Source organism: Nelumbo nucifera, chromosome 1 (assembly GCF_055504915.1).
Source record: "Nelumbo nucifera cultivar China Antique chromosome 1, China Antique-T2T, whole genome shotgun sequence".
NCBI classification, from domain to species: domain Eukaryota; kingdom Viridiplantae; phylum Streptophyta; class Magnoliopsida; order Proteales; family Nelumbonaceae; genus Nelumbo; species Nelumbo nucifera.
This window is the reverse complement of record NC_142649.1, coordinates 62,669,612-62,687,145: the sequence shown is the minus strand read 5'-3', so window position 1 is coordinate 62,687,145 and position 17,534 is coordinate 62,669,612. Positions and strand designations below refer to the sequence as shown.

The 17,534-nt window shown below is 36.1% G+C and overlaps 1 protein-coding gene across 2 annotated transcripts; it reads right to left on the bottom strand.

The window, feature by feature from the left end:
- Nucleotides 1-862: 862 nt before the first annotated feature.
- KP1 (kinesin-like protein 1) lies at nt 863-16,946 on the bottom strand. 2 transcript variants are annotated; one of them, XM_019197208.2, is made up of 18 exons: nt 16,685-16,946; nt 16,263-16,562; nt 11,499-11,662; nt 11,227-11,370; nt 9,588-9,947; nt 7,612-7,680; nt 7,288-7,509; nt 6,745-6,826; nt 6,517-6,612; nt 6,254-6,433; nt 5,333-5,439; nt 4,121-4,299; nt 3,707-3,871; nt 3,326-3,579; nt 2,861-3,024; nt 2,574-2,768; nt 1,791-2,452; nt 863-1,339 (listed from the first exon to the last, which is right to left on the bottom strand). In XM_019197208.2, exons 2-18 carry the CDS (start codon nt 16,411-16,413, stop codon nt 1,189-1,191), a joined length of 3,345 nt encoding a protein of 1,114 aa, XP_019052753.1. In that variant the 5' UTR covers nt 16,414-16,562; nt 16,685-16,946; the 3' UTR covers nt 863-1,188. The 2 variants fall into 2 exon arrangements, with proteins under 2 accessions (XP_019052753.1, XP_019052754.1); XM_019197209.2 differs by having other exon boundaries at nt 16,710-16,886.
- Between the last annotated feature and the right edge of the window lie 588 nt (nt 16,947-17,534).

Below are 17,534 nucleotides of genomic sequence, written 5' to 3'. Positions count from 1 at the left end.
TGAGTTGAAGCAGTCGATGTCTAAGGGGTTCCCTAAAGAAAAAGAAACACACCACTTAGAGGTCATCGACGGCAGGAAATGTGTTCTTGGAAGTATCCATTATCATCTTTCCGGTGTTAGTCATGGAGGATGGAAGCAAACTAGTCTCTTCTTTACTTCGATGATAAATGGGAGTAAATTTTTGCTTCGTAAAAATCGAAGTAATATTTTCTTTCTTAATCAAAGTAAAATTTGACACCTTACCACTTTCATGTCAATGATCGATACATTCTTTTGCTTAAAACAAACGAGTGCAAAGTTGAACCGGAATGCATTAATGCACTGATCCAGCATTTGCATCTCTTCCAAACGCAGCCTAAAGTTCAACTTTAAAAGAAATATTGAGATACACTGATACATATAGATATATCAACCCAAATACATCATACGAAAGCATCAATTATACTAAACTTGAGAAACTTTAAATATGATGGAAGAACTAAATAGTGTTAATGTGCATCTTAATTCTCACGAAACCAAAGTAATTCATGTTAAATAAATATTCATAAATATATAAACTTTAGTAATCGTTTTTTTGTTTAATTTTTTTGATGGAATGCGCTATTTTTAGAGCTTCTGCACTTATGACAACAACGTGAAATATGGTGCAGGTGGTGGAATTGCTACCTTTCAATCTAAAGACCTACTCACCTACGTTCGAATCTTCTTATAGTGCGGTGATAATGTAGATACATCAGAAAGAAGGGGAAAACAGGGGATGGAAGAAGAAAAAGAAAATGCAGAAGATGATTTTTGCACATCCCATTATAGACAAAGTGATAAACCATTATAAATCCCATTTGAAGAACAAGAAAGGGATTCCTGTCACACAACTCCATTAAAATATTGTGGACTAGTATTATACCAGTACAAACTACAAACACAGAGAACTCAAGCACCATAGCACTATGGCCAGTATCAGTCTATGGATATGTGCTCTACGATGCATAGTTGATGTCAGAATTATACTGAACTGGAAAAGAGACATACACAACTCCAGCTAATAAAAAATAAACCTTTATCACCTTCAACAGGTTCAACATCCTGTAATTGAAAGAATAACTTAACTCTGGGCCCTGTCACTGTACAAAAGAAACCAACAATTTTGGACAAAATGACTATGATAGTATATACTGAGGAATTTTAAGGTCAAATCATGGACTTCCCATGGGATGAAGATCGGATTCTCCTAGAGTCAAGCATGGAAATGTTGATTCCATCCTTCCCACAGCGGATTGAACAAGGAAGCTTGTATTCATTCTTCCCTATCAACGGTTGGTCAACTGCCTGCACTGATCCTCTGGAAAGAAAATGGAATCCTGGATTTGTCAGAACTCAGAAAGGTAAAATTGAGCAGAAAGATGCCCCCTAGTTACATTTTGTTTTTCAAGTTCACTTTTGCTATGACACTGTCGTAGCGCAGGGCTGAAACCCGAAAATCATGGCTTTAGATGTATTACAGTGGCCCCACCAAGAAGTCACTTCATCTAATTCAAGGTGGGGCGTTGGCAACACATCAAAGGTTTTGATTTAATTGTTTTAGCACAGCGCTACAACACTGTTGTAGCAAATGTGGCTTTTTTTTTTCCTTTGTGTGTCTACTACATATTTTGTAATCTAAACTTTGCACTTGAGATCACAATAGGGTAGACCCAATAACAGTCTGGCACGTTAGTTCACCCTTATCTTCAATCAAGTAGTATACCATGCAGCCAAAAGAACCAAAAAGAAAACTTTCACCCTTATCTTACCTTGGTTCAAGATTTTGAGAGCTCCTTGCAAAGTTCTGTCTATGCTTTTTCATCCTCAAACTACCATATATTGGTGATCCAATAAGCGCATTCTCATTTTCTGTCTCAGAAAAATCATTCTTTCGAGTCTCCTCCATCTTTACTTCAGCATCCAAAAGCAATGTGGGCAGCTGATGTTTGATCTTAGACTTACTCTCCATCTTGTTTTTCCTAATGCCTCCTTTCCTGATATTTAGTGCTTGCTTAAACTGCTCTTCTTCATGTTCAGGATGAACTTTCCTTGAGTTCAAATTTTGGAGACTGTAGAACACATCAGACACATTGTCTTGCTTCTCTAGCTCCAGTGGACCACGGCACCCTTTTAAGTTATCATTTGCCTGGAGCCCTGGTATTGTTGCCACAGATTTATTGAGAGCAACTCTGGCTGGAAGATGTGGTTTCACCATGGGCGAGTTGTCACAAGAGTCTAGCTTGAGCCTGCTTCTAGCTAAGGCCCCTCTATCAGTAGATATTGATCTCCTCACAGGAGGGGAAGGTGACCTTTGTTTTACAGAGTTGATGAAGTTCTCTTCAATAAAATGCATCTTTGGGATTTGATCCTTATCTGTGAACCGAGAGGAAAAATGAGACCGCCTCTGCTTACCCGAAGAACAGCTTCTGGCCTGAAATTTAGTGCCCATTCAAAATATTCAAATCATAGGAATATTTTTATTTTTTAATTAGAAAATATATGAGTGGGACAAGATTTAGTTGAGTTCAGTTTCTTTATATGTTACTACAGACCTCAATGCTTCTACTGTCATCAGTGGACAACTGACTACTTTCTGGTTTCACACTGACACTGGTTCCATATCTCGACACGCTTAACGGTGAGACTGTTATCACTTTTTGGGACTCCATACCAATTCGACTATTCCCAAGTTTCTGTTTTTGTAGCTCAGCTTCTTTCCTCTCCAATGCCAATTTAAGATTTGAGATCTGAAAAGATCAAACCAATAGTTTGAGATACCGTTAGAATGCAAAGTTTCTTTTAAAGCAGAATGAAATTATGGGACCACTGATAACCCAACCTCTTCTTTAAGTTCTCTGATTTCACCAGTTTCTTTATTAGAGCGAGCAGCCCCTAGCTCTATTGATGCCACCCTCTCAGCAAACTTTAGTGTGCTTATTGTCTCCCCAATGGCATTAACTTCAGGATTGATATGTACAAACATCAAGGTTTTGGCTTGACCACCTAATATATACAAGAAAATGATAAGAGAATTAAAAATCACATCAGTTATATCTCCTACAAATGTTATGTTTATAATATTAACACCATCAAATAAAATTGATCATTTTTTTTTTCGTTTTTCCAAAGGGAGTTATTGCACCTGAACCACTCAGTGATAGGTCGGAGAATTATGTGCATGGGATATACATAATGGAGTAACTTATTCTAGCATTTTAGTTCAGTTAACTAAGGGAAAGGAAAATTCTTTGTTAGAAACAAGAGTATAGATTTTCTGCTCACAAACAAGGATGTGAATTATTACCTAAAGAATCTTGCAATACTTGGGTAAGTTTGCTATTTCTGTAGGGGATATGTGTACTTTTTTGTGCAAGGGCAGAGATAACATCTCCAAGTGCAGAGAGTGACTTGTTTATGTGTTGGGCTTCCTTCAATCTCTCTCCAACAGCTTCAGATTTGTCCACCCGCTCACTTCCAGCCAGATCAACTAGATGAAGGCAACCACGAAGGATGGATCCAGAGGCCAATTCTTTTCCTTGGACATGAACTGTTAACACACTTAAGAAGGAAAAGGAAAAAAGATCAGAAAATAATGCAATTATAGCAATAGAGAAAAGAAAAATGCCAGTTATCAATGAATATAAGATCATCAAAATAAAGAACAAGAGAAGAAGAAATATTCTACCTATGGGAACGGCTGCTTCGTTCATTAAGTGCAGTAGCACCAACAGCACGATTCCTTTGGCCAATTCTCATCAAGTCTAGAACATCTTGGGTACATCTAACTTGAATTAAACTTGCATCAGGTACATTAAGTCCATTCAATTGAGAATTGTTCCGTATTTCTAGCGTACAAGCAGTTAAGGGACTGAAATGACATTAAAGTATTGCTTTTTATTGGAAAGAAATGGCATCGTATGTCTGTTTCTTTTTGGGGGCTTGGGGGTATCATGAATTGAACCAAATTGAAATAGCTTCGAAAAAAGAAAATTGATCCCTAACATATGAAAAAGGAAAAACATATCATGAAAAGAAATTCATGGTGGTTGACAAATTATTCATTCATCTTCCTTTTCTTCAGGAGGTGGAATAAGGATATCTTCTGTTAGAGCCATCAATGACCAATAGATCCCTCACTTGTTCATTATATATTTCAATCATTTGAACACCAACTACATACTCTATAATATCCATTCTCGATTTTGATATTCGGAATAGATCATTTAGAGCTCGATAATTTACGCCCCACGTCTCTTGTGTTGTCAGATCTGGTCCACTCTGAAAAATGAAAGTCATGTAAAAAACAGTCATCCAGTTATACAACAAAAGGTAATGGAAATACTGCACAGTAGTCTATTTTCTACGACTTTTAGTTATCTTTGTTTTTAATAAAGGCGGGGGAGAAAGTTGTGTTTAGGGAAAATAGGTTAAAAAGAAAATTCCAAGTGAGATGGTAACAATAAATGGGCATCATTGGGACATAGGTAGGTTGGTAGTAAACTGTAACAACCAATGTGGGATCAACACCCTAAAAAGAGAGAAGGGAAAAGGCATTGATCATATAATATATAATTATTTAAAGGGATTCCTATTGACAAAGGGCATAGCTATCAAGAGAAAAACAGGAGATTCATTCAACTGCGCCTGAAAGTTTTAAATGATGATGATGATGACGATTAGGCTGCGTGAAGTAGGAGAGTCAATGGGTTGGGTCTGGGTCACGTCCAGGTAGAACCGGAACCGACCCAGCAAGAAATACTAAGGACCCAGAACCGAACCGGACCTAATCGGGTTTGTAATTTTAGACCCAGAACTGAACTGATCGGTTCTCGGGACAATCAGGTCTGACCTGATGGACCTGATTATAATAATAAATCTACTTCGGGACTGGGTGGAACTGGTTCCGAACCGATAAGAATCGGGACAATATATCAGGAACCAGAACTGACCCATCAGTTCCGATTCCTAGAACCAAAACCGACCCAATCAGTTCCGGTCCGTCGGGTCCAACTCGACCCATTGACAGAACTAGCGTAAAGCCTATGTGAGTTTAGTTTCAAGGTATATCTTTGATAAACATTTATCAGAAAGTGTTCATAAAAATTTAGTCTAGGACAAATATTCAGTTAAAATCCAGAAAAGAAAATCCTTCAATGAAAACTACTTATCTAAAAGATTTTTCTTTGAAACTAATTTCAGCCAAATCCACATGATCACAAACAAGACATTTATTATTCCCTCTTTACCTACTTCAGCACATGAAAAATCCCTAAAATCTATATATATATGCTGCATTATTGCTTAAGATTACCATTGTGTATGTCTTCCCTGAGCCTGTCTGTCCATATGCAAAGATACAAACATTGTAACCATCTAGAATAGATCTGATCAGTGGTTGGGTATCAACAAAAACTTGCTCTGTAAAAAGGGAGAAAGAAACAGCATGAGTACTTTATAAAATATCACAAAATACACATAGCCTTTTGTAGATTTATTTCTCTTTACCCAGGATAAAAAGTCAGGAAACAGTCCACTTCATTGATATAATAGTCTGGCCATATTTTGTGTACCACATGCACAAACATTAGAACCATACAAAAGCAAATTGTTTCTTAATGATATGGAAATAAAATATATAGAAAAAATCTTCAAAGATTTTTGTTTGATTTACTTAAATTTTCCTTCCTTCTACAAGATGCAAAAAAAATGAATGGAGAATTTGATGACTACCTCTTATCTTCTCAATTATTTATGTATTTCTTTGTATATTTGTTTTTTTTTCTTTCTGGTTGATTCTTTAATTTGTAACATGTGGTTTAGCAATTGAAAACAAAACAAAGTTGATACTTCCTAGGGAAATAAAACCTTTTTTTCAATGCCAATTATCTCAAAGGGAACCAAGATATATCGTTTTCTCTTTCCATGAGGCTGTTGAGGTGGAAGAGTATCAAAAACTAATAAGGATGGGATTAGAAATAGGAATATCTGTGGAAAAACATGAGTAACCTTTTAAGTGATAAAATGAGAGGAAAGTGGACCAAGAAAGTCCAGATATGTGAATAGAAGACCACCTATTGAACTAGTAAGAAGTGATCTGATGCAAGTTGATGGTTCCACCACTTAATGTGTTTTGGATAAGGCTTTGTCAAGTTCAGTTAGGTATACTATAAACAGAAACCATAAATATACTTGCCATATGATAATAAATCCTAATTTCAAAAAGAAAACTTACGTTGTGTGGCATTTGCCCCAAATACTTTATTAAATGAGAATATCCTCCTTGCATCTTTTCCCTGCTTAAAAGGATTTATGATCATGATATTCCCATTTTCATCAATGTAATCCACAGTGGATTGCCCATCAGATTGTCCAGGTAAGAAGGGTCTCACTCTACAGTAAACCCTGATGGTTCCTGTGAGAAATTCACATTATACCAGACATGAAAACTCTTATGAAACTTAACAGATCTAAAATATATCAAGGTAGAAAACTTACCTTTTAGATCTTGTACTTGATTGTAGAGTAGACGGTTTTCCTCCAAAACTTTGTGGTAGGAAGAAGAAGTCACTTCAAGGCTTTTAATATGATGCTCTAATACAATGAACGAAAATGATAGAGTTAACCCTATACCTTTAGCCACGGGCATAGAAAAACTAATAAACCTAATTGAGGATTTTCTCCTTAACTAGTACTCTCAAATTACAAAAATTTCCAAGTTCTCACCAAGCCTTTTGAGCTCATCCTCCCAGTTCAAATTAACTTCTTCAACCTCAGCTTTTGTCTCTTGAGAGATTAATTTTAGCTCCTGAAAATGTAGAAGGAATAATAATAATAATGATGTGCAAGAAACCTATATGGATTCAAAATCAGAATTAAATGTCAACAAAACTCAGTACTGAAAGTTTAAATGAAGAATTTGTTAGGTGATTACAAGCAGAAGCAACCAGGATTCTACAACATCCATGTGCAAATAAATGGGTTCTAAAAAATGGTAAATATGTGACTTTCAGATCCATTCATTTAAGAAAATATTGCCCATGACATCTCCTAGGTGGGGGATTAAAAGATGGGATTAGCACCAGCATGTGTGCACATGGCAGCACTATTGCTAGGAGACCCCTGCTCATAATTACCTGAGAAAAACCCTATTTTGCCTCCTCACGTTATGTTTACACCTAGAAATCTTAGGATAAGAGAACAAAAACAGAAAATTAAAGGGATGCATCAACCAAATGGAGTATCTTTCTATGTGAACAACATTCATACCTCAAGTTGTTTCTGTTGAAGATCAAGTCTTTTGGCATGACTGGAATTATGATTATCACCAAGACTGACTTCACGAGGCTTTCCACCACAAATGCAGAACTTTGAGGCACTTGATATTCCATGTGTTCTTTGGGCAAGATATTGTGAAATGGCATCTAGGAAGTCTGCATTTGTTGCAGAACCAGCATTACCTTTCAAGATTTCTTTCAAAAGCAACATTAGCTGTATATGAAGGTAGAAGATGACAAAAGGTTAGTCTCTGAACCAGTAAAATGGAAAGAAATACATTCCCACAAAACAAGTGTTCTTCTATGGCATTACTACCTGATTTCCATGTGAAACAATGAGCCCTCTGAAATCCTTAACTACCTTGCCAATCACAGCATCAATTAGCTGCAAAAGTTTTGAAAATTTAAATAACATTATATCCAATGCATGTTTTCTTTCTTTTTCTTTTCATGAATATACATAGTTTTATCTCAGTCATAATAAAAATAAAACAAAGGAAGAATATAAATTAAAATGAAATAACAACTTTTTTGAAGAAAACAAAAGTCCTTCAACTGAGGGTCTTGGAAATGAAGATATTTCCAGTTATGTGATTCTTATTTGACATGTTGTGGTCTAGTTGATCTACATTTTTTGCACTTGGTATCAGTCATAATAGAAACCAGCATTCACCTAACCGAGTGCTTGGAATTCAGCAATGACTGAGATTTGAGTGGTAGTTACAAATTACAAATTTATAATATGTGAATTCAACCAAACTATAGTTGACTTGGCTGATTTTCATATAGATGGTTGCCAAGCAAGTAGACAAGACTGGTGTAAGGGAACTTGTCAAAAGACTTGTTAATATGTTAAGCAGTTAACTGCCAATAAATTTCAAGTACCAGATTTCTATTTTGCAAAGCACAGAATGCATACTGCTTTCATGCAGACAAAAGGCAATCTTTCTATGCTCTTCAGACAATTGATTTTCAACAGAGAAATGCTTTCCATGAAAATGCTATGGTATTCTTAATGCAATGATGACTTGTGGCAAGTGAAAATTTTCATCCCTCTTACATGTCAAGTAGCAACATGACCAGTTTCATTGGAATTGAATTGAGAGTTTTAACAGAACTGGCTTGCACATGACTCTCTTTACATATCATTTTCCCCCAAGGAGGATGATGGGTCACAATACACAATACCATGGCACCGAAGAGGTGTTCTTAAAAGTTAAAACTGTTCAACATGAATATTTTTGTTTTTCTTGTTTCTAAAAAAGTATGTCACATAAATAAAACAGAAAAAACATGTTCTTGTACATATGTTTTCTCCAAACGAACTGAAAATATTGTTAGTTTGATTTAGTAAAATACCCTTGTGCCTGAATATCTTTTTGTTACATAACATTACACAATACATTTAAAAAAAATACCATTATGTCTGAAATCAACAAAAAGATGCTTTTCAAGAAGGTTAACTTGGGGTTTTATTCAGTTATGTTGCATGGACACTAAGGGTCGTTTCATAATGGCTGAAGTGGCTCAACTGAAAAGCTTACTGCTCTGTCTTTTAGTGAATAAGATTTTAAGGAGGTTAGGTCCTTAATGACTGAAGCTGGAATTGGGTAGTTTACTATAACCTAGAATATTACATTATTTAACTATTTTATCCAACAAAAGATAAAGTAATAAGTCATTTAGTTCAGCAACTTCAGCTGTTATCAAATGGCCCCTAAAATTACTTTCAGACCCTTTTACGAGTGCTGCTTTAAAGCCCTTAGAATTAAACTAGCCCACATCTAAACAGACTTGGGTCCAAATTATAAATAAAACAAAAATGAAAAAGAAAAATAAGAAAGATGAACTAATATCTGGTTGATCCAAATCTCTTTACAATTATTGTATGCTTTTTGAAACATGATCAAAACCACCAAAAAACATGCTTTTGAAACAAGAAGTTCAATAACATATTTCTGGCTTAGTTTCAAAAAATTGAAAAATGATACACAGCCAAGAATGTATTTTATGTAGTTTTATTTTTAGAAGATGTTTTTTCAAACCAACTTTCCAGCCCAGTTTTCTTGAAATAACAACAGTGGAGACTACCCCCTAGGACTTACCAGTTCCACAAATTAATCAAATATGAACAAAAGAAAGCAAACTGATCAAACAGGTAAGCCACTACTCATGGTGGAGAATACCCCTTAAGATTTACAGAGTTCAGAATCTAAGTTCCACAAATTAATCAAGGATGAACAAAAGACAGCAAATATCAATATCGTTACAAAAGGAAAGGATCTTACCTACCATTGCATTTAAGGAAAAATCCTCAATCCCATTCCACTCCATAAGAAAAGCCCGTAGTAACCCAAGGCCAAAGTGATCAAATAGGTAAGTCAGAGCTTTTGTCGTGTTAGATTCTTCATGTGACATCTTTGTAGAAAAAAGGAGAAATTCTTCCAGCTTTTTATTGTGAAACAAATCAGGATCATCCAATGGCTCATCAGCATTTTCACTGGCAATTAAGGAGGATGGTGACCCCTTGGGTAAAGATGTTATCTTCACAGTCCCACCATACCTCCAAACCCCAATGCCACCTGCTTGCTTCCACTCATGGTATCCTTTCAGACAGAGAATGCAGTCAACAACTTTAACAGATGAGCCTCCCTGTACAGAACAATTTTAAATATTCAGAGGAAAAACTAATTAGTTGGATATGCTGAGAACCATACAAGGACTGATTGGGCAAAAAGATGCTGAAAATCACTAAAATAAGAACTTCATACTTAATAAACTTGATAAGATGGTAATCCAAATAAACAAGGTGAAAAAAGAGAGAAAAATACACTTTTTTTTTTTTTTGCTTTGAAGAGAGAAAAACACACTTGATCGTGCATTTGTAAAAAAGCACAGTGATCTGCTACATGGGTCCTCAAATGGATAATCTACTGTCGCTTACGAAAGATAGTTAAGAGTCTATAGTGGCTGTTAATTCTTTTATTGCAACCTGCTTCATGACCTAAGTTGAGAAAAACCTAAAGGCAAAATTTCATAGTGGTTTGTGGTGGAAGTGTAGATCACAGTTTTAAAAACCAGACCGGAAATGGAACCACTTTGACCACCGGTTCTTGGGTCAAACGGTCTGACTGTTTGGTCCAAACCATGGTTTTGGGGTCCAAAACTAAACCTGAAACCATGACCGGTTCCCTGGTCAACCGGTCAGACCATCCGATCCGGTCTGGATTTCAAAACCATGGTATGGACCTGGTCCATATTCAGCTTATGCGTCCATCCTGAATAAGAAGAGTTATGTAGTTTGGGGGTTTTCTCTTATGTACATCTTTTGGCTTGAGAGAGAACTCGGGAGGTTTTGGGCTTTTTCTTAGGAGAGGTTATGCACAACTCTGTAATCTCCATTATTGTTTCTACTGTGGATTTCTGCTAGTCTACCCTATTTTACTTCATTTTCTTGTAACATTCGAATCTGTGCGGGTTTTGTGCAACAATGGCCGTGCAGACTAGAAACGTTAACCACATATGCCCTTGACTTCATTCACAGTTTCCATTCCCAAACACTCACAGTTTACATACCAAAAGTAACTAAACTAGCAGAATAACAGTTCATATCAATATCGATACTTATCATTCAAGGATAAGCTTGCGGTACAAACTCTTTATTTCAAGCAAATTTCCGACTTGTTCTTCAAGGAATTGGGTTTAGTAAATAAGTTTTGATTGCAACGGGACACTGTTCTTTTCCATGTCACATGCATCTTCCACATAACGAGTAAAAAAACGAGTTAACGCAATTCCTGGTTTTATTCATCCTAGACAAATTGAGGCCAATAAAAAGCCATTTTGTCTTTTGATTCGACTAGTCCTATCATGTCTGTAAGAACCAAAGAATTGTATAAACTCCTAAAGATGAAGGTAGAAAAAGAAAAACCTTTTCCAAATCGGAGGCTTCGAACGTCAAGAGCTTCATATCTCCAACGGCTACTAGGAAATTTCTCATGTTTTCGAAGTATTGAATCGCCGACTGGGCAGCGCCTTCCGTCGATTGAACTGTAACAATTGGGTTTTCTACCACCTGTTGCATGGATTTCCCAATTCAATAAACCCCATTGATGGTGTGTAATTTCATCAACAATTCAAAGCGAAAAGCCGAATACATACGAGAGAACATGGACATATTAGAGCGGTGAAAATCCAAAATACCTTGGACACGGCGCCTGGATTGACCTTGTTGAGGACATTGCATAGAATGAGGCCGTTGCGCAGGGCCAGACAGAACTCCTCTTCGGTGGGTTCCTTTGGTAGAACTCCGGACGCACCTTGATCCATCTGTCGTAGCCATTCTGCCGCCTGATACCTTCTTGAAGCTGTAATCAGACGAAAATTAAATTATGTCTATCACATTTCAACTTTTCCTTTAACCATTAGCCTCTCTCCATTAGTCAATATGAGAGGAGCACTTGTAATCTTTGGGTGATTCACGGTCCTGCTCCGACCTCGACGCTCCTCCTCTGGTGACAGACTGAGAGGGAGAAGAAGGTATGCCACCATATGAAGAGAGCTGGGGGCCGCCTCCCTTCTTGACACGTTACATTAGTCCATACAAATTCCATTGCAACAGTAACAGTGCTGAAGCATGGCCATGCGGAGTCACGTAGAGAGACTATGGGATGGACGAAACCCGTTGATCGCGGCACCCCCTACGATCCCCAATGAAACCAGTCATCACGCCAGAGGGGGATTAGGGGGGCTTAGCTTTATATTTAACTGCTTTTGTGCATTTGCTTTAATTTACATCCAATGGTTGAGATGATCAGTGGGTATGCCTACAAATTAGTAGGGGCTGGCTTTATATATTTAGCTGCTTTGCACTCAATAGTTGAGATAATCAGTCGGCTTGCCTCCAAAATGGGTCAAACACAAATGAGCATTTAGTGGCTTATGCAAAGCAATTCAGCTAAATTAAATCAATCTAAATCAACCTTTGAGGCCTTCCAGAAAAGGTGTAATTCATAGTCTATAAGTAAATTTTTATATGTATAAATACTTCAAATAAAACGTGAAATCAAGACTTCAATATATATATATATATATATATGAGTCCATAATAGGCATAACTAAAATCACTATAAAAGAAGTGATGATCGATCGCTCATTTTGATTAAACTCTAGACAATATTGGTATGAGTTTGCCTCAATCCTAATTCGACTCTCTAACAGTCAATTTGAACTTAAACATAATCTGACCTGGTTTAAAAAATGCATAATTTCTAAATCCAACCCGACCTTATAGGGGCCTAACCCGATACCAACCCGATTCAATTTGTGACATTTTAATTGTATTTTTTAACACATTTTGATACCTAAAATTCATTAATTTAAGTTAAAAATTTGTTTTATAGATTCTAAGGAATCACTTTTTCTCATTTATAGAGTTCCAAGTCAAAAATTACAAGAATACTCTGTATATATACAGGGTATCATGACCCAACAAGGCAGATCAGTCAAAACCCAAACCAAACTTGGATTGAAGAATCAAAACCCTAACCCGACCCCTAAAGCCGAATATGTTTGACCCTAACCGGGTCAAGCCGGGTTTACCATTTAAGCCAACCCATTGACATCCCTAAATATTGGTAATATATTCAGATTTTAGACTTCTAACTGCCTCCTAAATCAAATTTATTCACTAGCCAATTGAAGGAAAATGGTGGAAAAGCCATACCTGAAAAGGGGGATAGAAAAATATTACAAGTATTAGAATTTAATGTGTCATATACTTGATGGAAAACTTACCAAACAAAAGTTATGAGAATAATAAGTTGCAATCTTTTTTTTTAAATAGCATTACAGTTTAAAGAGGTTAGTAGGTACATTCAATTCAAGAAATTACATTAGAACCAATTGGTTAGACAGTTCTAATGGATTCTCCTCTTAAATACTGTTCTTCATTGCTGCCTCTATTAGGTATGGTGGATTAAGTTACCATCCAATTATTTAATAGTGTTGTATATAATTGTTTATCCTATCTAGTGTTAAATTTTTGCTCTCCAAATAGATAAGGCTCATAAATTATACAATGCATAATTTTTTATTTTATATTAATAATTTAATAATATTTTTCAAGAAACAAATCATGAGTATAACAGTAACTAAGCGCCTGATGCACTTGATTTCTTTTCAAGTCGATGACACAATGGTATGCAGTGCTTCCCCCCTTATAAAATATTTCTAACTCTAAGGTTATGTTTGGCTTGAAGGAAAACGTAGGAAAGAAATGAAAATGCAGAAAAAACCAATGCAAGGTTTGTAATGATTTTCCTATCTTTTCTTTCTTTTTCCGACTTTTTCCTTTAAACCAAACACAGCCTAATTAAAGTTAACATTTTATTTTCCAATCCTGATTTAACTCAACCAAAAGTACTTATCTAGACTTAATTTAAAACTGAAATAATTCCTAGCATTTGCCCCTAGATTTAATTTATTAATTGTATATAAAATCCGAAATTGATCTCAGTTAAATCTAAATCTGAATGGTAAGATTGAACTTGCGTTCAAGATTTATATTTAGGTATGTCCAATTCGAATCCCCTCCATATGCGGTCCTACTCTAACCGACTTGGGGACTAGCAAACCCATATAAAAAGTTTCTAATATATCAAAAATTTTCTAGTCAATCGTATAGGTTTTACCTTGTTTACCAACTACTGGCTATTGGCATGACATCTAACCGCCCAAAGCATTAACTAAAGGGAAATTGTCTAAGAATCACCATGAGTTTTCAGCATTTCTCTTAAACTCATCACAACTTTTCAAAATGTCTAAAACTCATCATGTCACTAACTTGATGTTAAACAGACTAACGAGTGTTAATATATTACCATTTTAACCTTTATAGAAAAATATAAAATATATACAAAATAAATTAATGGGTGTTAATATATTACCATTTTAATATTTAGATATAAAAAATGGAAAAAAGTTCAAAAATATACTTTCAAATATAAAATACATAAAAACATAGAAATTACAAAAAATATAAAAAATTATAGAAATTACAAACAAAGTAAAAAATTATTTTCAAATTATAGAAACTGTAGAATTTGAAAAAACAAATTGTAAAAAAACAAAAATTATAGAAAAACACAGAAATTGCAAATAAATAACAAAAAAATACAGGAAAAATTATAGATTGTAGAAAATAGAAAAATGTAAAAAAACAGAAATTATAAAAAAAACACTAAAAATGCAAAAAAAAAACAAGAAAAATGAAAACTAAAAAAGACAATTTTTCCTCTAATTCACCATTCAAGAGTAATTTGGTCATGAAAATTGTTATTTATGCTGACATGGGTACCTCTGTTAAGAAGTATTAATGGTGTATTAAAGGAAAATGAGCTTTGGAAAATAAAAACTTACTGACATGATGAATTTGAGACATTTTGAACAGTTATAAAATTAAAAATATTGAAAACTCATGATAAATTTTAGACAATTTCCCTTAACTGAATTGAGTGACACACCCACAAACGAGTACACAAGAAGAAAGAATTTAAATCCATGAGACTCCCCTCCTGTGACTGTCCTTTGTATTTTTGTGAATATTTACGAGGGGCATTTTAACCCCCGGGGACAGTTCACAAATTACCCCCAGCTTATTCCTTCCACTAAAAGACGGTTAAAAGAATCCCTTCGCATGTGCTATGGCCCCATCTATGTCCCACCAAATTCCAAATTCATTACTGGACGGTATCCAATGAGTTCATGGAAGTTTTATGGTAAACTACTAATAAGTAATAACCCTTACCTCTGGAGCTTTAATTAAAGAATAAACTCTGACCAAACAGAGTACTAATTACTAAATGCACTGCGTATGCCTCTGACCTATTAGGCAAAAGCTCTAAAACAGGGCACCTCGGTAGAGTGATAAAACTCTGGAATTTTGAAAATTGAAACCGACATAAACAAACAATCTGTGAGTGACGGGCATCCATGGAAGCCAAGGTATGGGTTGGGTGCTCCACGGCCTGTTGGACTGCTTGCGGAATCGAGCGTCGTTTGAATTAATCTCACGAGGCAAAGTTCAAAAAATCAATACGTATCTTTTGGTTCTGATTCGAAACCCCACCCTTTTTTAACTCCTCAAAAATTAAAATTAAAAAAAAAAAAAGTTAATTTCGTGTGTATCTAAGTACCGATACGCCTCTGCCGAGAGGTATCGATACTCTGAAACATGTCACGAGGTCTACACCTGACCTGACCAAATTAATGTCGACGCGTATCCTAAGCTGATATTTGGTTTGGTGGAGAAACAAGAGAGAAACAGAAAACAAACACAGCCTAATTGACTCTTTAGCTATAAGGGGCAGAGGTTGACACTATCACTCAGCATCAGCAGTCAACACTGACACTGAGATGCTGTTACCAAAGAATACCAACCGATCTCGAAATCATGAAGATGGCGGGGTTGGTTGCAAAGCAGTTAATATGTAAGATGGGTTGGATGCGTGGTGGAGACCCACTGTCCCAACCCCACACCAGCTTTAGTGTTTAGCGCTCAATGGGGATTGTACCATCATCATGGGTCATCATGAAGCGTCGCACCATATCTGTTTTAATCTCATCTTTTCCTTTTCCTTTTTTTTTCCTTTACCTGTTTTTAATATTGGACATTGAATTTGAACGTGTCTCTGTCTGTATCGTATGGTTGACGCAAAACATGACACAACCGACACACATTTTTAACTCCTGTGTCGCGCTGTAGGCTGTACTGTAAAATTCTGAGAATTTGGAATTTGAATTTTGACGCAAAACATGACACAACCGACACACATTTTTAACTCCTGTGTCGCGCTGTAGGCTGTACTGTAAAATTCTGAGAATTTGGAATTTGAATTTTGAAGCAGGACGTGGAAAGATGTATGTGATAGATGAAAATTAAAGAGTATATTCTTGGGAAATACATACCAGCCTCTTCCGCCTTTCTTTGGGCCAACTCGTCGTCATTGATGACCTCCTCAGCAAACAAACCTTCTTGACAGTTCAATCCCTTCAGTCCTCCTCTTAGGCTCTTAGAAGGAGTGGTGAAAGTCGAATCAGAGTTCGCTTCTTGCGGCATCTTCACTTGACTTCTGTATTCTTATAACTTCACCCGGAGTACTGGATCTCTCCAACTCTGAAATTTATAACTTCACTTCTACACAGTTGGCTAAATCACGAGCATTTGAAGAAGCGAAACAAAATTTTGTCAAAGCACACTCTTCCGACCTGTTACTTGCAAAAAGAAAGAAGACGAAACAGAACAAAATTCAAATGAGTCATACATAAATCCACACCCGCAATTTAAAAAGCACGAGATATCTCGATCGAGAGCAGTAAGAAGCAGTTACATTTTTCCTGTGTAATTCATCTAACCTCTCGCATACTCTTCTTAAAAGAAAGGTCTCGCATACTCTTCAACTTCCTCCAAAATATCCGTTCAGTTGACCGGAAAGCCGCCGGCAATACAACGACTGAAAAAGAATAGACGATCTGAAGTCGAAACCAGATAAAAGTAATGAAGAAAAACAAACTTCTCGTGTGTTGGGAGGCAGAGCATTCGAAAATGCGGAAGCCTATTAAATGAGAGTATGAGAGGGATCAGTTAAGTGTGAAGAGACACATCTGCCCCGCAAAATGAAGAGAAGAAAATACGTTCCTGTAACCTGTACACTACTGTACTGTCCTGTCCCATTTGGTTGGACCAAAAAGTAATTAAGCTATGTTTGGGAGTGCGATAAATCACAAAAGTAATTCCGATGCAATAAACAGTTTGCCTAAATCATCACCAGTCATATAATCAATGGTATGCACTAATCATTTCAATCTAACTGATGGTTTGTTCTTTTAATGGCCCCACAACTACCACCATGACCCACAGGCCAGAAGAAAAGAAATTCCGATCAATCAAACAATATTCCCGATCTCGCAGGGGAAAGCAAGATCTCAATACCAGATGTGTTACTCACACAGGGCGCTTCACACCGATTTCACACATCATATGGTACATCCTACCATGCATTGGGAACATCTTTCATACTTATAAATTATTATTCACGGGAGATATTATCAATGCAGGTGGATGTGCTTATTAGACGCCCCTCTGTGAGGAGCAGATCTGTATTTGATGGCCCAAGATGAAAGCAAAGAAAGAACAAAAGTATTGGTGAATGGTGGTAGAAAAATAAAAAGGCGAAAATA